Here is a 16,872-nt window from a genome sequence, read left to right on the forward strand (position 1 = left end):
CATTAGGATGATGTTGTTTATATATTTATATGGTACAGAAAATTGTATGTGTTCTCCTGAAAAAAAACAGTAACTCCTGTGGGTTTTTTACAGTGTTTAAAGGAACAAGCAAAAACCCCCAAATTCACAAATGCCTAGGTCCCTGACAATACATAGTTTTGCTATCAGTTTTAAAATTTAAGGGGTTTTTATTTTAAAGAAGCCTCAAACTTTCAAACACACACAAAAAATTCTCATTTCTCTGCTGTTTAGCAGTCTTCATGTTTTTATGGGATCTCAAATTTTTTTTTCACCAAGACATTTCTCAAAAGAAGACCAAATTTTTCAGTTCAAATTTAGAAAATTTTGTGCATTAAATTCTTGTGTTCGCTGTAGGAGGTAGGAGACAGATACCTGTCTATTTTCATTGCCCAGCCCAGTACAGTAAGTGTACAACTCCAGGATCTGAGGCCGAGGAACTTTGTCTTGAAATATTTTGTGCTTCTTTGAACTTGGTGCTCTTTCATTTGTTGAACTGTCACTTAATCCACCTGTTTTCCTCATCTTTTAAAGGGGAGTGTGCATATTTGCCACATTATTAATATATGCCATGATAATGTTACAGGCATTAGATGAGAAATTATCATTTCAGTGCTTTGGTTACATGCATCTTGGTGAGGCTGTGTTTTAGGGGAATTACTTCAGTCTTCTTGGCACAGTGCTATGATACATCATTATTGGTGATATTTTCAGTGTGCACTCTGGTATTAACATTTCATAAAACCTTTTTCCCTGTATCTTGAAAGGAATTGTTTATATTTTGGCATTTAACAGAGCTTCACCTACCATGTGGTCTGTTTGAAACCATACTGCTTACATAAAATGCCATTTTCTTCTGAGTATTATTCTCATATGTGATGAGAAGCTAAATGAAAGCTAAGTCTCATAAGCTAAGCTAAGTCTCATAGAGAATGGAGAAGTGGCATTGTTATAGGCATCATTTCATATATTGATCTTCTTGTTGATAAAGGTCGTGACAGCAGTCCCTATTCATGGAACCAGGATTTTGCTATTTCTTCTGCACATCTGAAACTAGAGAGGGGAAGTTTTGTTTCCACTGTACTGGACTCCATTGGAATTTTTTGGCTTGGAGTTGTACCTTAAAGTTATAGATGAAAGTCTGGAAACTGCTGAAGTGTTTGTACCACGCCTGTTGTCAGGATATGTGGTTGTGCTGCTTGGGTACTGTAGGCATTTGTTCATCTCCCATTTGAGTGCTCACCACCTGTGTTGTGCCACAGCCTCCATCAGGATTTGTGATCGTAGGAAAGGTCAGTGTGATTTTCTTTCAATGTCAGATTTCTTTGCGAGCGTCCTTGCAGGTTCTTCTCCTAGTGTAAAACCATCAGGTGCTGCTACAATGAGAAGTAACTGAGGGCAACATTTCTTAAAATGTTTCCTTTCCCTTCTGTAGCAAAGAAATCTCTCTCTTATGCCCCTTTCTCTCATTAGTGTTGGCACAGCACTGCATTCTAGTTCTGTAAGCTAGTCTACTGCAGTTGGAGCACCTTTTGGGGGCCCGTGCTCTTTGCGTTAGAAAACTCTGGCTGTTTCGGGTATTATTTGTGGCTGGAAGCTAGATAGCAAGGACTTCCCAGAGAATTTTATTACCTGTTTAGATGAGGTGTTTTGGCTGAGTCAGGCCACACAGGCCATACCAGAGCTGTAGGACCAACTGCTGCAGCCCAGCAGCCATTGAGTAAAAGCAAACATTCCTCCTAAAGTGTTCATCAGGACAACAGCTCAGACTGGGAGAGTGTAGCAGAGGTGACCAGCTGATGGAGGACCTCCCTATTTAAGGAACACATTTTTCCTTTTTTTAAAATCTATTTCATCCTCTTACAGATCCAGTTGGGCACTTGCTGTTTGTGCACAGGAATTGAACCCCATTTAATCGATGTTCTGCTTGAATTCATCCATGTATGATGATGTAGTGGACTATGGCTGTTTCTACCTTAAACAGCCTCTTGTTACAAAGCAGAAAGCTGTGACTTAGATTAAATTTAAATCCTGATTTGTGACATGTTAGCACAGCAAACTAATGCCAAAATCTATTAAGCCTCCAATTGTTTGGTTTTTTTTTAATTCTTGACATTGGATGAGTGCTGAGATCTTGGCCGCATTCACATTTGCTTCTGAGCAGGGGGAAATAGTCCATGTAGTTCCAGTAATCCAGACAACTTGTCACATCTGATTTTATGAATGATTTCAGGGGGGAGGGGAAGCTTGCAATTGATTAACATTGTAAAATCAAGGACTACTCTAGTTTTAGGAATTACTGTAAAGAACTTTGGGGACCTTGGTACTTAGCTCAGAAAAGCAGCTTTTTTTCTTTTTTTTTTTTTTTCTCTAAAATTATTCAGAAAATATTATACTAAGATACCTAGTAGTTCCAAATCTGTACTACTAGCTCTTCAAAATTAAATTACAAGTTAATAAACATTTAGGCTTTCTGGGTTATGATAATTTTTTTAATCATACATAAGATGAAAATCCTATTTTTATATAGCATTTTTTAACTATATTTGTCAAACAGGTTTTTTATTGTCTCATTGTCTATTGAAATGATTACTAAAATTCAAGAGCATATGAAAAGAAATGCTAATACATTTAGAAAAAAATGTAAGCAAAAAAACGTACTGTGAGTTTTGATAAGTTCTGGTTTGGGATTTTTTCTAAAGGCAGGTTTAGTGTGTGCTAGTAGCTCATCGATGTGAAGTGTAAATAATATTTGTGTTAGCACTCATCAGCTGTTAAGCATGGTGTAGTTTAAGGCTCCACTTCCCTTTCTGTAACAACTTCTAACAGAAATGAGCAATCTAAATTCTTACTCTAATCAGTATTCTCTATAATGAATACATGGCACAGTGAAGTTCTACTGTGCTCTTAGGAGCAAGTCTTCAGGAGTTACTCAAATCCAGAGTTTTATCTTCTAAGAGGGGGCAGTGTGAGAATTTCATTTAGAATTCAAAGCCATTCAGTTTACAGTACTTAGGCAGATTCTCTGGTGTGTTCAGTTTCACGGTACTCTCTTCAGCAGTGCCATTCCCACTGCCATGCAGTTTATATTTTATTCTTAAATGGGATTTTGGTGGTACATGCAGTATGTCAAAGCACCTGCTTTGCCAGTTGTTTGGCCCAGAATTGATCTGAAGCAAAAGCAAGCCCTGCATGGTTTTCATAAACAGTACTACTTTCTTTCACCACACCAGCCAGAATAGACTGTATTATTACAAGACATGCTCAGACCACTACTCATTATTTTCAGCAACTATACTTAAAGCTTTTCCCAGAAGTACAGAAGTTGAAGGCTGGCATCTTGAATTAATCTATGTAAATAGATAGTCTTTGAGCCAGCAATTGAAATGAGGTTGAGTGTATTGCAATGGGAAGGCTGCATAAACAGACTTTTTTGGGTTTTTTTTTACACAGTAGTGTCTAATTTGTGGTCCTTGATAGTTAATTGTGGTAAGCATATCTTCAGTTTCATTACACACTGAAATATTTCAGAAACCTGCAGTGTATTTTGCCAGTGCAAAGAGATGTGCAGTGTGCAGCTCAGGCCAGAACCAGGTCCCCAGCAGTTTGCTGGGGCACAAGGGACAAGGAGGCTCTGCTGAGCTGTCCAGTACTGGGACCACCCAGCAGAGATTGGCCCCTCTCTTTTACCGGCAGTCAAAGCATTACCAGAATTTAAAAAGAAACTGAGAAACAATAACTGGCTGCCCATCCTTGTGCCTTGGATTGTAAAGCAGTGAGGACTGTTCTCTGTTTTGCCAGCAGGAGTGGTTTAGTCATTATCTGTTTCAGAGCATTTCCACTCTTAAGATATGTTAAGTGATTCGGAGAGGGAGAGTAAAGGGAAGAGTTGTGCAAAATTCATGGATAGCTTTTTGGCATAGAGAATGTGAATGGCTTCCTCTGTCTTTGCATGCTGCCTGCTTGAGCACTGCAAAGTAAAGGACTTGGCCCTGTCCCTAGCTGTTGTTTCTTTTTACACTTCATTTTCAGGTTGAGTGAGCAGAGCACCTACAACCTAAAGGATGTGAGGTTCAGCTTGGGAGGTAGTTTATCCAAATGAGAAAAATAGTTTTTTGAAATAATATTCAACTCTAAGGAGAGACTTGTAATAAGATGTCATCTAATAAAGTTGGAATATGCTGTATTTTAAGTAACTTCAGTTTAAAAGTATAGTTTTGAGTTTGGCATTTGGGAGGTGCTTTTCTTAAAGAAAAAATCCTACCTCATTTTGCTGATTTAACTACTAGATGTTCTGTCCTGTCCTGCCATTGTGGACATTATCTTCATCTCAAACTGGAATGCTTTTGGGGCTGCTCATCTTTGCAGCGTGAGGCTCTGTCTCTAACCTTTGCTGCATCCCAGCAGCAAAGCACATTAGTGCAGGACCAGAGCACCTTTGCTTGCAGCACACACTCTTTCTGCATTCACAGTGACCTTCAAGGGTCACCACGTGCACAGTTCCTCCTTGGAAGAATTCATTTCACGGTGACATTTGTGCCAGGTGACACATCTGGGTAACTAGGTGGGAGAATACTTTTTGCTCAAAAGTATAAACTGTTGGATGGCAGGAGAGACAGAAGGAATATCATCTGTGGCTCTTGGGGGAATTTAAAAAAGAATATTTAAATGTACAGGCAGTGTGACCAGCTTCCAGTGTTAGCATCCACACTATTGAACTCTACTATCTCAAAAGCAGATTGAAGAAGACAACTCTATCCTGAAGCTCTTAAATCCAAGGACAAAGATGCTGCTGAGACTGCTCAGGCTAAGTAGAACTTTAACTCAATTACTGCAAATTCAGAAGGCAAATTACTAAGGATCATGGAGATTTAATTTCATTGAAGACTTACTAGGGACTCTGTCTAGAACAAGGGCTCCAAAAACCTTGTTATGGAAGAATATAACATCACTTTAACAGATGGGATATAGAGGTATAAAAGCCTCCCCTGTAACAAAATACATTATTGTTCAGTGGATGAACAATTAACAGAAGTCTCTTTGGTAAACCCCAGTGAATAATATTTTTGAATTATTTATATCTTAATTATATTGTTCTGTTTGAGAAGTGTATGTTCTTGGCATAATTTTAGCAAACTTCAACATAGAAGTCTATTACAACATAGAATAAAGGTTTTCTTTTGGGATTAGGATGGGTTTTGGTGGTTTTGTCATTTGATTTGGGTTTTCTTACATTTCTCAGTTGTCTTTCTCCTCTAAACTTTAAAAAGTATAATATCCTGCTGTAAGGAAGCAGGTGATAGATATTTATTTCTAGAAAGCTTGCAGAAAAGGCTTGAATAACTGCTGTGAAAATACATGAGTTTTTTTAAAAAACATTTTTTAAAGGCTGACTAGTAGCATAATCTTGATGCTCTTTTTTGACATCCTTAATTTTTATGTGTTAGACAAGCAGGGAAATCAAGGATCTAAATCTGATTTGGATATACTTACTACTTCAGTAGTTTGCCATACAGTTCTTATATCAATTTATTTTCAGTTTCAGGTTTCTCAAAACTAAACACTCAACTCGTGGTGGATGCTTCCTTCAATATGGATATGAATCTTTGTACTAGTTGCTCATTGCTATTGATTTTTTTTTTTGTAATCGATTCTATTTTAGGTGCCTGTATATGGAGACAATGTCATGTATTTCCCAGTACAGCTATTAATAGCTTCTCTGCGTATGCATAATTATTTATTCTAATCTGCACTGACAGAAAAGCACTCACAAGTGCACTTAAAATAAATTTGCATGGGTTTTTTTCCCTTTCATTTCTTACTCAGTTTGTCATTTCTCAATTGCTTACTTGTTCTCTTTTTTACTGATAGTCAAATTCCATGGCAAGATGGAGCTTCTGACTGCTTTGAATATTTAAGCATCTTTGAGTTGTTAACTTTGAGTTGTTAACTTTCTACTAAAAGTAGAAGCTGTGGGTAGAAAAATTTTAATGAGAGATTTAGGAAACTTGTGAAATTACAGTTGACTAATAGATCATGGTTGGATCATGTTTATGGAAGGCAGTATTGCTGGAATATGCATGGATTGAAATAGTTTAACCAACGTTATCTATTGACATGTAGGGCCCAGGCACAACCTGTGTGGTCCAAATTCTTCTGAGAACCAAGTTATTGTGGAATATCTGTAGTGGTTTTGTGTTCTGGACTTTTCAGAAGTCAAGGCAACTTCATCACAGTGTTTATGACAATTTGGTGGAATTTTGGTCTTTTGGGTAGTTACGTGCAAATCAGGCCAGACATTTATTAAATAAATTCTGAATTAGGATGGGATCAAATTGAAGTTCAGGAGAGCCCTTCTTTGCTCCTCACTCATTTACCTCTAGCTGAAGTTTTTTGGGTAGGCCCAAATGTCTGCTCATTGTTCAGGGTCTATGCGAAAGGCACAGAAATCTTGTCACATATGAAATTAATTGTATATGAACTTCACTGGTGTAGGTGTAGAATGTGCCCTTTGTGCTCTTGTCAGTGCTATGTGAATGTGTAGTAGGCTCAGTTATGGCCCCCTGTGTCCTGGGCTGTGAAGACTTTCCATCCCCTGCTCCCTTACTACACCAACTCCTGTCCCATCATTGCAACTTTTTTTTTTTTTTTTTTTCTTTTCAGCCTAGCTTGCCTGCACAAGAAAGTAAGATTTGGGTTTTTTTAATCATTACTGTTTTTTAAAAAAGTGAATGGCTTTACTTGAAGGATTGAAAAATAAAAAGACCTGGTAAATGTATTTCCAGTAAAAACTTGCCAAATCTCAATAGATATGCCGGTATTTCTTTAAACAACTGCAAACATTACTTCATCTTTTTTTTAATAATCTTTAAAAGGAATCTATTATAAAGAATTTATAAATTTTCATCATAGATTATAGTTATTAGGAGTTAGTCTTCTTTCCTCTATCCATCTTGTCCATTAAAACACAAATCTATAAAATTACAAACATGACTCATTAGCTCTGAGGCATATAACTGCCAGGCAAGTAGCCATGACAAATTCAAAAGTATTTAAATCTCTTGCTGTTAAAAATAGGCATAGCAAAGATGTCACTAAATTTGAAATAAATCTGTTGTAAAATGTAGCTCCAGTTTACATGTCCTATGTTGTAATGATGTTTTTTAGGTCAATGTGAGTGCAAGCCGAGGTTAGTGAATGGCCTTGCAGAGTTAATGTACAGGGCCCTGCGTGCTGGGCACTGAGTGTGTGTTGTCACAAACAGTGTTGCCTGGTGATTATATGAATGTTTTTCTTCCTAGGGGGATGCCAAAGGTCTTGTAACCTCTGAGAATGTGAGTACTGGCCAGAAGTTGGACTACTCAGATACAATGGTACAGCAGAAGCTGGATGAAGTAAAGGACCAAATCAAGCGAGAAATAAGAAAGGAACTTAAAATCAAGGAGGGAGCAGAGAACCTCAGGAGGGTCACAACGGATAAAAAGAACTTGGCATATGTGGACAACATTTTGAAAAAATCAAATAAGAAGTTAGAAGACTTGCATCATAAGTTACAGGAGCTAAATGCACACATTGTTGTAACAGATCTGGAAGATGTTGCAGGTACCGTGCGTTACTGTGAAATCAATTTTTCTTTGTAGCTGACATAAGCTCTCCCCATTTCACTTGAAAAAATTGCTTTTTAAATGAGCAGACCCATAGCTGGTGAGCTTGTTACTTATGGATGTCTCTTTGTTTTGATTCACAAATCACTATCCAGTACCTTTGAGTTCTAAATTCTTTTGTAGGGAACAGTGTATTTTATGGACTATTAGTTCTTCACTCTCAGTTCTTAGCATCCTAAAATATTTCCTCAGTCACTGTAATGTTTGCTAGTAGCTTTTCACTGTGTGAAAGCATATTTCATTAACTTCCAGTGACTTTCTCTGAATTACACTGTAGACATCAGCATTTATGCACTTTTTTATTCAGTGCACGAAAAATTACAGCATTTATACTTAAATTTTTTGTTGGTTTTTGTTTTTTTAAACTTAGTTTTAACTTAGAAAATGTTTTTCTATTGTGCTGTTATTTAACTTATCAAACATTTCTTACAGTGGCATTTCTTACAATTTGTTAAGTCTCCAGCCTTTTGCACAGCAAAGCTACCATTTTAAAGATAATTCGAAATTGTTTTCACTGAATGGTTGTAGTTAATGGTTTTAATTAGTATTTTCTGTGGTATGGCAGTGAGTCAATAATAATTTTGAATGTATTTTTTAAAAATACCAGGGTTGGTATTTTGAGATGGAATGTTGTGAAAGTAAACAGTGCTCTTTCAGCTTTGTGCAGTGGCCTGGGAGATACTGCCAGCCTGCTGATTTCACATTGCACAGACTCTTCTTGGCAAAAAGTTAATGATGTGCACAAGCCATCGAAGATTTGTGTGAAGTGAATGCCAAGCCTAAGGAAGCTTGGGCAGTAGAATTAAAGTCTGCATCATCCTTGTGATGAGAGGTTGGTTACAGTGAGAATTTAGGAAATACTGGAGTGATGTCAGCAATTCGTAGTCTGGCCCAGTGACGTGCTGCAAAGGTGTTCAAATGTCCATGGTGCCTGTGCCGTGTTCTGTTTTGCTTTTAATCTGTGTGAGGATATAAGAGGTGGAGAGGGACAGCTGGAACTAGTGAGGCCATGCTGGAGCATGAAGTGAATACAAAAATGAATGTATGCTTCTAGATGGCCATTGGGCTTTTGGTAGGCATGAAGGATTCTGTTCTATGTCAGCTAAAGTTTATGAAAAGCTGCTTCAGTGTTGACAGAAACATGGCTTTTAAAGGAACAGGAAGAGTGGAACTGAAAAAGAATTGCATAGAAACTGTGTATAGACCAAATATTAAAAATCTGTGCAGATATAATTTGTAAAATTCATCTAGCAGTAGAACTTGAAAAGTGGATGAGCACAGAAGTGCCCTTGTCAGAATGCTCCCTTCCAGAGTAGCATTTTTAAAAGCCTTATCTTAATGAATTAATGATCAATATTGTCATTGTGCATCTCTTTGGAAATACAGGAGAGATTCAAAGGATAAAAGATCATGGTTGATTTTATGTGCTTCTACATGCTTTCGATGCATGCTAAACTTCTTCGGACTGTTTTTAAATTCCATTCTGTTGTAGGTGTTACTGGTAGATAGATTTGTACAATCTTAATCATGGAAATATGCAAGAAGAAGCTTGCAAATTCTGTTAAGATCTTTATATTCTCTGTAAAGTATCACACCAGATATTCCCATACAAGACCTATTTTAATAGAATATTTTGCATAATCTTCTTGAGGGGAAAAAAGTAATCTTTAATTCTGTTAATACCTCTTTTTAGATAAAAAATTTGCAAATACCCACCTCCAAAGTTGAAATGCTTGAGTTTTTTGTAATATTTGCCCTGTAATTTTAAGTGCTTGTCTCCTTCCTCTTTCATGGTCAGTAGTTCCTGGAGGGGGACCGCTATCAGTAAATGTTGTCTGTCTTGAGACTAATGGCTGCAAGTCATCTTGGTGTTATTTTGATTTTTAATAATAAAGTCTTAGGCTTGACTTAAGGTATTGGTGAGCTTGGCCTTTGCAAAATAAAGTTGGTAATATAAAAGTTAGGTCATGCCAACTGTGTGTGTGTGCATGTGGATATATATACACGCTAACACATGATATTGAGGAAGTACTGAGGAAGATATGGAAACATAACCTTAAAGGTCGCTGCCATCTGACATCAGATACCTCAGTGGGCAGGTCAGAGATACCTCACTTGGGGAATTCTTGCTTTTGCTGAAATAGGCAGTGAATTCAGTAACCATTTACTGGTGAATATGGGAGCTCCTCCAAAAAGTGCATTGCTTCCAGGTTATCTTTATGTGTTGTTACTGCTTTTTACTTTAGCTTGTGTTTGACCTTCTTCAGGTCACTTAGTAACAAGTTATTTAAAAGAGAGATGGAAATATATGGGAGATCTTTAGACTGTGCAGCTCATGAATGCTGAAAATAAGGTAAAGAGGGTTCAAGAGCTGTGGGAGACAAGGTCTGTGTTCTTTTTGTGTACTTCAATGCTTTTCAGACTTAAAGCCCTGTGTTATTTCCTGTCTAATGGAATAGGCTGTGTAGGTTTTTTTGAGTTCTAAGTGCAAAGTCAGGACTGAGATTCATTGAGCTGATCCCTTTGACTTGTCAGGCCTGAACTCCAAAGATTTTTTGACTGTTCAGTTGACTGGTTGAAAAACCATTTTGGTAACTTAGAGCAGTTATTTAATCTCCCCTTGTTCCCGTATCTGAAAAGTGGGTGTGAACATACATTTGTGAAGTGCTCCCAGTTTAGAGCTGAGAAATGCTACACAGCCTACTGTGACTCTTTCTGTTGCTTATGGTATCGAGCAGTAACTTCTACTTTTTAACAAGCCATTAATTTTTAGTGTAACTGCTTTGTAATCAGCACAGTGTAGTCAATACATGCTGAAATCATTAAATGTAGTGTTAACGAATCTACTGCAGAAAAATGTGTTTTAATAACATTCCATTCCAAGCAAGTTTAGATGTTTTTATGGTAGTTTGCCTAGAGCCGAATGCTCACAATTATTTGAAGAATTGGTACTAAACTTTAACCAGAAAGTGCAGTTTGTCTAACAGCCTTATTACAGTGTGTGAGGGTAGATTTGACAGTGGGTATGTGATTCAGAAACTACTTTCAGCATAACACAGGTGTAGTTTACCTTATAGGGGTTGCTGGTGAATCTAAGTTTGTTTTAGGAGTGGGACTTTGTACCCAGTGTGCCCTTGTTGTGCAGTGTGTTAGTCATACAAGGATGCGGAATTTAGAAATTTGTAGGTCAACACTTAATAAAAGTGAAGGAGAATCCAGCAACATAAAATGAGTAGGACTAGCCTGGCAACCATTATTGCTGAAAATCTGAGAGATGTAATGTGTCACTTGGGGATGCTTACATCTATTTTAGAGATGAAGAAATTTTGTGTCTAGAAAACATACTTCTGCATAGTAGCAGAGATTAAACTGGTGGGTTTGTATTTGTGTCAGAAGCAGCAGTACAGATTGTAGTTTCTAGTATAACTCAAGGAGGTGTTAGACTGAGATAGCTTACCTACAGCAAGTTACTGATTTAATTAGACATATAGCTAATACATAGACAATCTATAAATTGGGAAATTGGTCTGTTTCATAGAGCTGAAATAAAGGCAGATAGAGAGGTGCAATGATAGGAAAACCTTTGAGCTAATTGATAAAACTGGAGAAAATGAACTCAAAGACAAGTTCATGCCTTTTCTTCCATCCTCCTGACATGGAAGCTATCCACTTTATATCAAATGTGGCTGTAGGCGTTGCAAAGAAAATAAATTATTTTGTTTAAGAATATGATTAGCTGACTCTTTGGGGGGTTTCTTTGTCCTTGCAAATGACTAGGTTGATGTGTAGGACACCAAAGTGTCAACATAAGACCAGTTACTGGAAACTGGTAGAGGTGGCAACCCAACTGGTAACAGGTGGTGACTTTTTAGACAGCAGACTCCACCTACAAGCTCATATCCATGGGAATTTCATGGTGACTTTTGGGAACCTCAATGTAGAATAATATTGATGCTGTTTGAAACAATCTCTTATCACTTTTTTAGTAGTTAAAATTAGCTGTTACCTAATGGAAATTAATTTGAACTTGAGAAGTTTCTGGGAGGTCGGCACTGGATGTTTTCTGAGTGCACAATGTCCACTGCTGCCTTGGACCTACTGGTGGCTTAGGTCAAATGCTGATCCCAGCTTCTGACTCCCTGAGAAGAGCCTGGCAATGAATCTTTCTTCCTCCCTTCAGCAGTGCCTAAATGCATTGCAGGTATTTCTGCATTGGGTAGAACACTGATGAGGCTAACTGCAATTAAATATCCTCAAATAAGATTAAAATTAACTATTTACCAAAGGGTACTTGCTGCTAATTGAGTACTTAAGCAGCACGCTGCAGTACCATCTGGGAACCCAAATTCAGAAAGTTATGTGGGCTCCTAGATATCACACTGAGCTTACTGAAGGAGTAACACATGTAGCATCTGGGGAGGAGATCCCAAAGGAATGAGCAGCAGTCTCACAGAGCAGAGTTACATAACTACTCTTTATAAATATGATTTAGATGGCAGTGGTGGTAAAAGGCAATTTAGAAGCAAGAAGTTTTTGCTGTGAGCACCGTACTAAACTCAAACTGAAAAGGTTTTCAGAAGAGCAAAGATCACAGTTCAGATAAGCATTTCAGACTGGAAACTTCTATTGTCTTCCTGTAATCCAAACATTTTTTTAAAAATCATCCCTATTTTCTTCTAAGTCTAGTGAGTATATTTTTATGAAAACAGGGTATTTCAGGTGCTGGGGAAGCAGCACTGCAGCTCTTCCAGCTAACAAGCTGCACAAAACTCACTAGTGTTAAGCTACAACATTTGTAGTTGTAGCACAGTAAGATGTCCATTTGCTTGAAGTCAAGTTCACTTGAAATGTATCTGTTACATCACTTGATACTCACTGTCAAGAAGAATATTTGGGCCTCGGAGCCCAAACCTGTACCCCAGCAAAGCCTTTGCTGTCCAATGCAAAGCTGTACTTGAATGTATCCAAAAATGGCAAGTCCTGTGCTGCTCTTATTAACCAACACATGGAGCAAACTGGAGAATCTCTTCTGTTCCCCAGTCCCTACTTTGAGTGAAGTATCGATTTGGTAGTAGTACTTAACTTTTAACTTTAGGCAAGTACATAAATCCCATTGATTGCAATTACCTGGATGAATTTATTACTTATTTGTACTTTGAAGATAACTAAATGCCTTCAGAGGAGATACGACCCTCTCTGTAAAGTGCTTTACACAAATAAATCTGAGATAACTATCTATGCAAACTCATTACAATCTTCCAGAGAAAAGAGAAAAGGAAATAGCTAATACAGATGTAGCTTGTAATGTTGCTGCTGAGACTGTCAGTGCTTTCTGTAATAGAACCGGTTTGTCTGGCTGATTTAAAAATTAATCTGAATTCTATAAGAAGCTGCCTCGAGCTGCTTGCTGAGTAGTAATGGGGAGATTGGTTGGGGGGATGGTAGAAGGAGTCCCTTGGAAAGCATCTCTGAAAAGCTATTGGTAGTTTTTTTCTTAAAAACATAATATGTTAAGAAACATGTTGTTCCATATTTGGGAGTTTAATGGGCAGTTATTATGCCTGAAGGGAAAAAATTGCTTCTCCCTAGCAATTAGTCCCTATTGCAGAAAAGTTTCCTTTGCTATTAGTTACTAACAAAGCATATAGTACAACAATTTTAACTAAGTAGTAGAGGGTAGGTTACACCACAAATACAGACCAACTCTTGAGATGACCCAGGGAAGTGGTGTGGTTACACCTTCATGGCAGAGACATGCAAAGGCAGATAATAACAGCTGCCTGGGCAGCCTGAAACACGGTATCTCTAATTAGTCCTTAATTTACAACTGGAGTGTTGTTTTAGTGCAGAGAAAGGCTGCTTGTGTACATCTTTAAAAGCTGTGAAAACAGACTTCAGGAGCCCCACAGACTTTAGAGGGATCATCAGAGGGCCAGGATGTTTCAGGGGTAGAGGCTTGCATCATATATCTAAAGTTGGTAAATATTAATGTATATGATGAATCTACTTTACAAGGAGACTTGACACTGTGACTTTCAAGTTCATGTTTGTTCTCATTTTGAATAGATTATTAGACGAGGATTAATTGAAAGTGAAGACATAAGTGATAGGAAAGCATTTTGTTAACCTTTGTTTTACTAATAACAGATTTAAGGTAAAGCTGTTCAAGTGCAGTTCCACAGAGGAACCAAGCCAAAACATTGAGGAGAGGATCAATGACAAAACAGCTGATGAGTAATGCAGATTTTTTTTTTTTTTTTTTTTTAGCATCTGGTATTTTCTGTCCTACCCTTAGTAGTGAGGATGCAGTAAGAGACTTGAAGTGGCTTGAAGTGAAGAGTGAATTAGCAGCAGAGGAAATTAAAACTCCTTACATGAAATCTGTATGTAGCCTTGGCTAAGACTGCAATTTAGGAGGAGATTACCCAGCAAACTTGGAAGCAAAATGTATTAAATCTCCAAAAGTAGTTATCAGAAGCTTTTACAGAACATATATGAAATGGCAGATAAGACATCTCCCCTTGACACCTCATAAGTACAAATTTGTAAGTTACTAGTGCACTGCCTGTGTTTTCTGGCAATTGAGGATTTCAGGAACTTGATTCCTCATCCTAGTTTTTATACAAGAAAGATTATTATAACTGGAAAAAAGATTATACTGTTCATATTCAGTAAATACTGTCTTCCAGGAGACCAGTGCCATTTGTCTGTAGAGAAGGTATTCTCTCAGTTGTTGGGGTAGAAGAAATAGCAATTATTATGGTGGAAATAATTTGCCCCCTTTTACCAAAAGGTTGGAAGAGAGGTTATTGGGACTGTTGGGGAAGATAGCTCTAAGGACAGATGTCTTGGGAGTAGTCCAGTGGCCACTTATTTTTAGTTTACTAACAGTTCATGTTGCAGAAGATGAAATGGGAAGTTATATAGTAGACTGGTTACGGAAAGTTAAGGAGTTTGACTTTATAATTTAATTTATAAAAATTACTTCCATTCCATGAAATTAATCCAATGAGAGGGAGATCCAAACACAGTAACATTGTCAAATGAAAAAGCTTTCTCCTTCCCATAGATCAGTGAGTTTTTCAGTAACCTGTCTGCCTATATGTCCAGTTATCGCAGATTTGTTATGACTGCAGAGCAGAAAATATTCAGCTTTACAATATGAAAAAGGCTCATGTTATCTTGTCTTAATTTTGACATAAACACTGTCTGCAGTATTCACACTAAAATGGATGAGGATCTACTCAAGAGCTATATTCAGACAGTGCTCACTAGTATCTAATACTATTATCCAAATTTGTTGTTAAAACACTTCAAAATTAAATTGGGAGTGTAAGAAAGCTTAATGGAAAACTGCATTTTTTAATTTACCCAAGACATTGTAGAAAAATGAAATCTCCTTTGCAATAAAAATAGGCTTAGGAGCAGGGCTGCCTGTTTGCCCCCTCCCGGAAGTGACTCGTGTGAATTAGGACACGAGCAGGAGTCACGGGGCTTTCGGGAGGCTTTTCACCTAAGGCGCATTTGCAGGGCTGTGCTAAAGTGGCTCTGGACTGGAGGGTCACTCTTAATTCTCAAGTATGATGTTCCAGTTCTGTTCAATCTGTAACTTCATAAATAGAGTGTAAGGTGGGTTTTGGGCAAGTGGTTTGGGTGCCTTCTTCCTGGGTTTTTTCTGCATGCTTATGTCTTACCTTTATTTCACAGATTGTCCTAGCACTCCTGATACTCCAAATAGTGATCCTCGATTTTCTACGAACAACAGATTGATGGCCTTAAAGAAGCAGTTGGATATAGAACTGAAGGTAAAACAGGGAGCAGAAAATATGATACAGATGTACTCAAATGGCTCTTCAAAGGTAAGGCCTTGGAATGCTTAAAGAACATGAAATTAATGTAGGTTTTTACATTGCTGTAATGTGACTGTACAATGTATAAACAGTATGTAACTTCAGTATTTTTAGTTTGGGTTATATTTTTGTTAAACCATCAAATGTGCTACAAATTACCATTTTTGTTGTGGTTTGGTACCTGCTGTAGTGATTGTTTTATCAGTTTGTGCAGATGCAGTTCAACCTAAGTAATAAATCCGGCTTACTAAATTTAGTACATCTAGTAATCTTCGACCTTGTGGGATTCACTTAGCATCAAAGCTTGGTAGGACTGACTGGTGTCTGATGTTTTTCCTAGCTCCACTTAAAAAAATAAAGATCCATTAATGTGACATTGTAATGTGCATGATAATTACAACAAAGGCAGTGTTGCCAAGTACATTCTGAACTTGTCGTTTAGTTGTAGTTAGCAGTAAAAAGATCTGTGCCAAATGCTTCAATAGGATGAGTGTAGTGTTCTGATAGAGATGTCATAACCTGCAGTGATACACATACACATAAAATACCATTCCATAAAACATGGAAATAATTTCTTTTTATGGAAGTGTGGTAATCTAGGGGTTGCAACTGATAGAATAAGGTGAAATTAGAAATAAAGCCTGACTTATTATTATATCTGAATTTTAAGTACTTGCACTCACTCTCTCTTGATAGCACCAGAATTTTTCCAAGGAGGCAGAAGGAAAGAGTTTCTAACCTCTAAATGGGTTCGACTTACTACATATTCTTTCTGTGTAATAAAATTCACCATACTCTTAAGGATCCCTTAAGGCAAAAGAAAGACAATCCAAACCTTTGAAATGAAAGAAAAACAAAACAAAATCAAAAAAGTCAACAAAACCAAATCCAGAACCAAAAATAGCCCACAAAAAACCAGCAACACATTTTGTTGAGTTTAAAGCAGTCATAGTTCTCAAATGAGAAAAAAGGGAGGTAAAGATCCTCTACTTACCTGCCCCTTCACCTTCCATTCATTACTCATGAGCTGATCTTTTCATTTACTAAATCGTTGAGGAGATTAACTTCCAGACTAAGAGGAAACACAAGAGTAGATCTAACAAATAGCGTGTAGTATCTTGGTTAGTTGTTTTTGTGTCCAGACAGTAGCAAGTAAAATCAAAATGTTTTAAGATCTTAGCTGAGCCAACACCTATCTGGGTCACTGAACTTACAAAAAGGAAGTGTTTGGCTAGAAGAGTAGGAATCTGGGAATTTTAACCAGAAAGTGTTGGAAAGGAACTTCATGGTTTTGACTGAATTTGGGCTAGATGTTGGTGAAGAGGCAGGTCACTTTGTGT

At 37.4% G+C, this 16,872-nt stretch overlaps 1 protein-coding gene across 1 annotated transcript in view; it reads left to right on the plus strand.

The window, feature by feature from the left end:
* PKN2 (protein kinase N2) overlaps window positions 1–16,872 on the plus strand; it is a 53,785-nt gene that overhangs the window by 16,329 nt on the left and 20,584 nt on the right. The window contains exons 2-3 of the mRNA XM_063407450.1: window positions 7,320–7,620; window positions 15,390–15,541. Coding sequence (XP_063263520.1) covers window positions 7,320–7,620; window positions 15,390–15,541 — 453 coding nt within the window. The remainder of the gene's footprint in view (window positions 1–7,319; window positions 7,621–15,389; window positions 15,542–16,872) is intronic.

This window comes from Prinia subflava, chromosome 10 (genome assembly GCF_021018805.1).
Source record: "Prinia subflava isolate CZ2003 ecotype Zambia chromosome 10, Cam_Psub_1.2, whole genome shotgun sequence".
NCBI classification, from domain to species: Eukaryota; Metazoa; Chordata; class Aves; order Passeriformes; family Cisticolidae; genus Prinia; species Prinia subflava.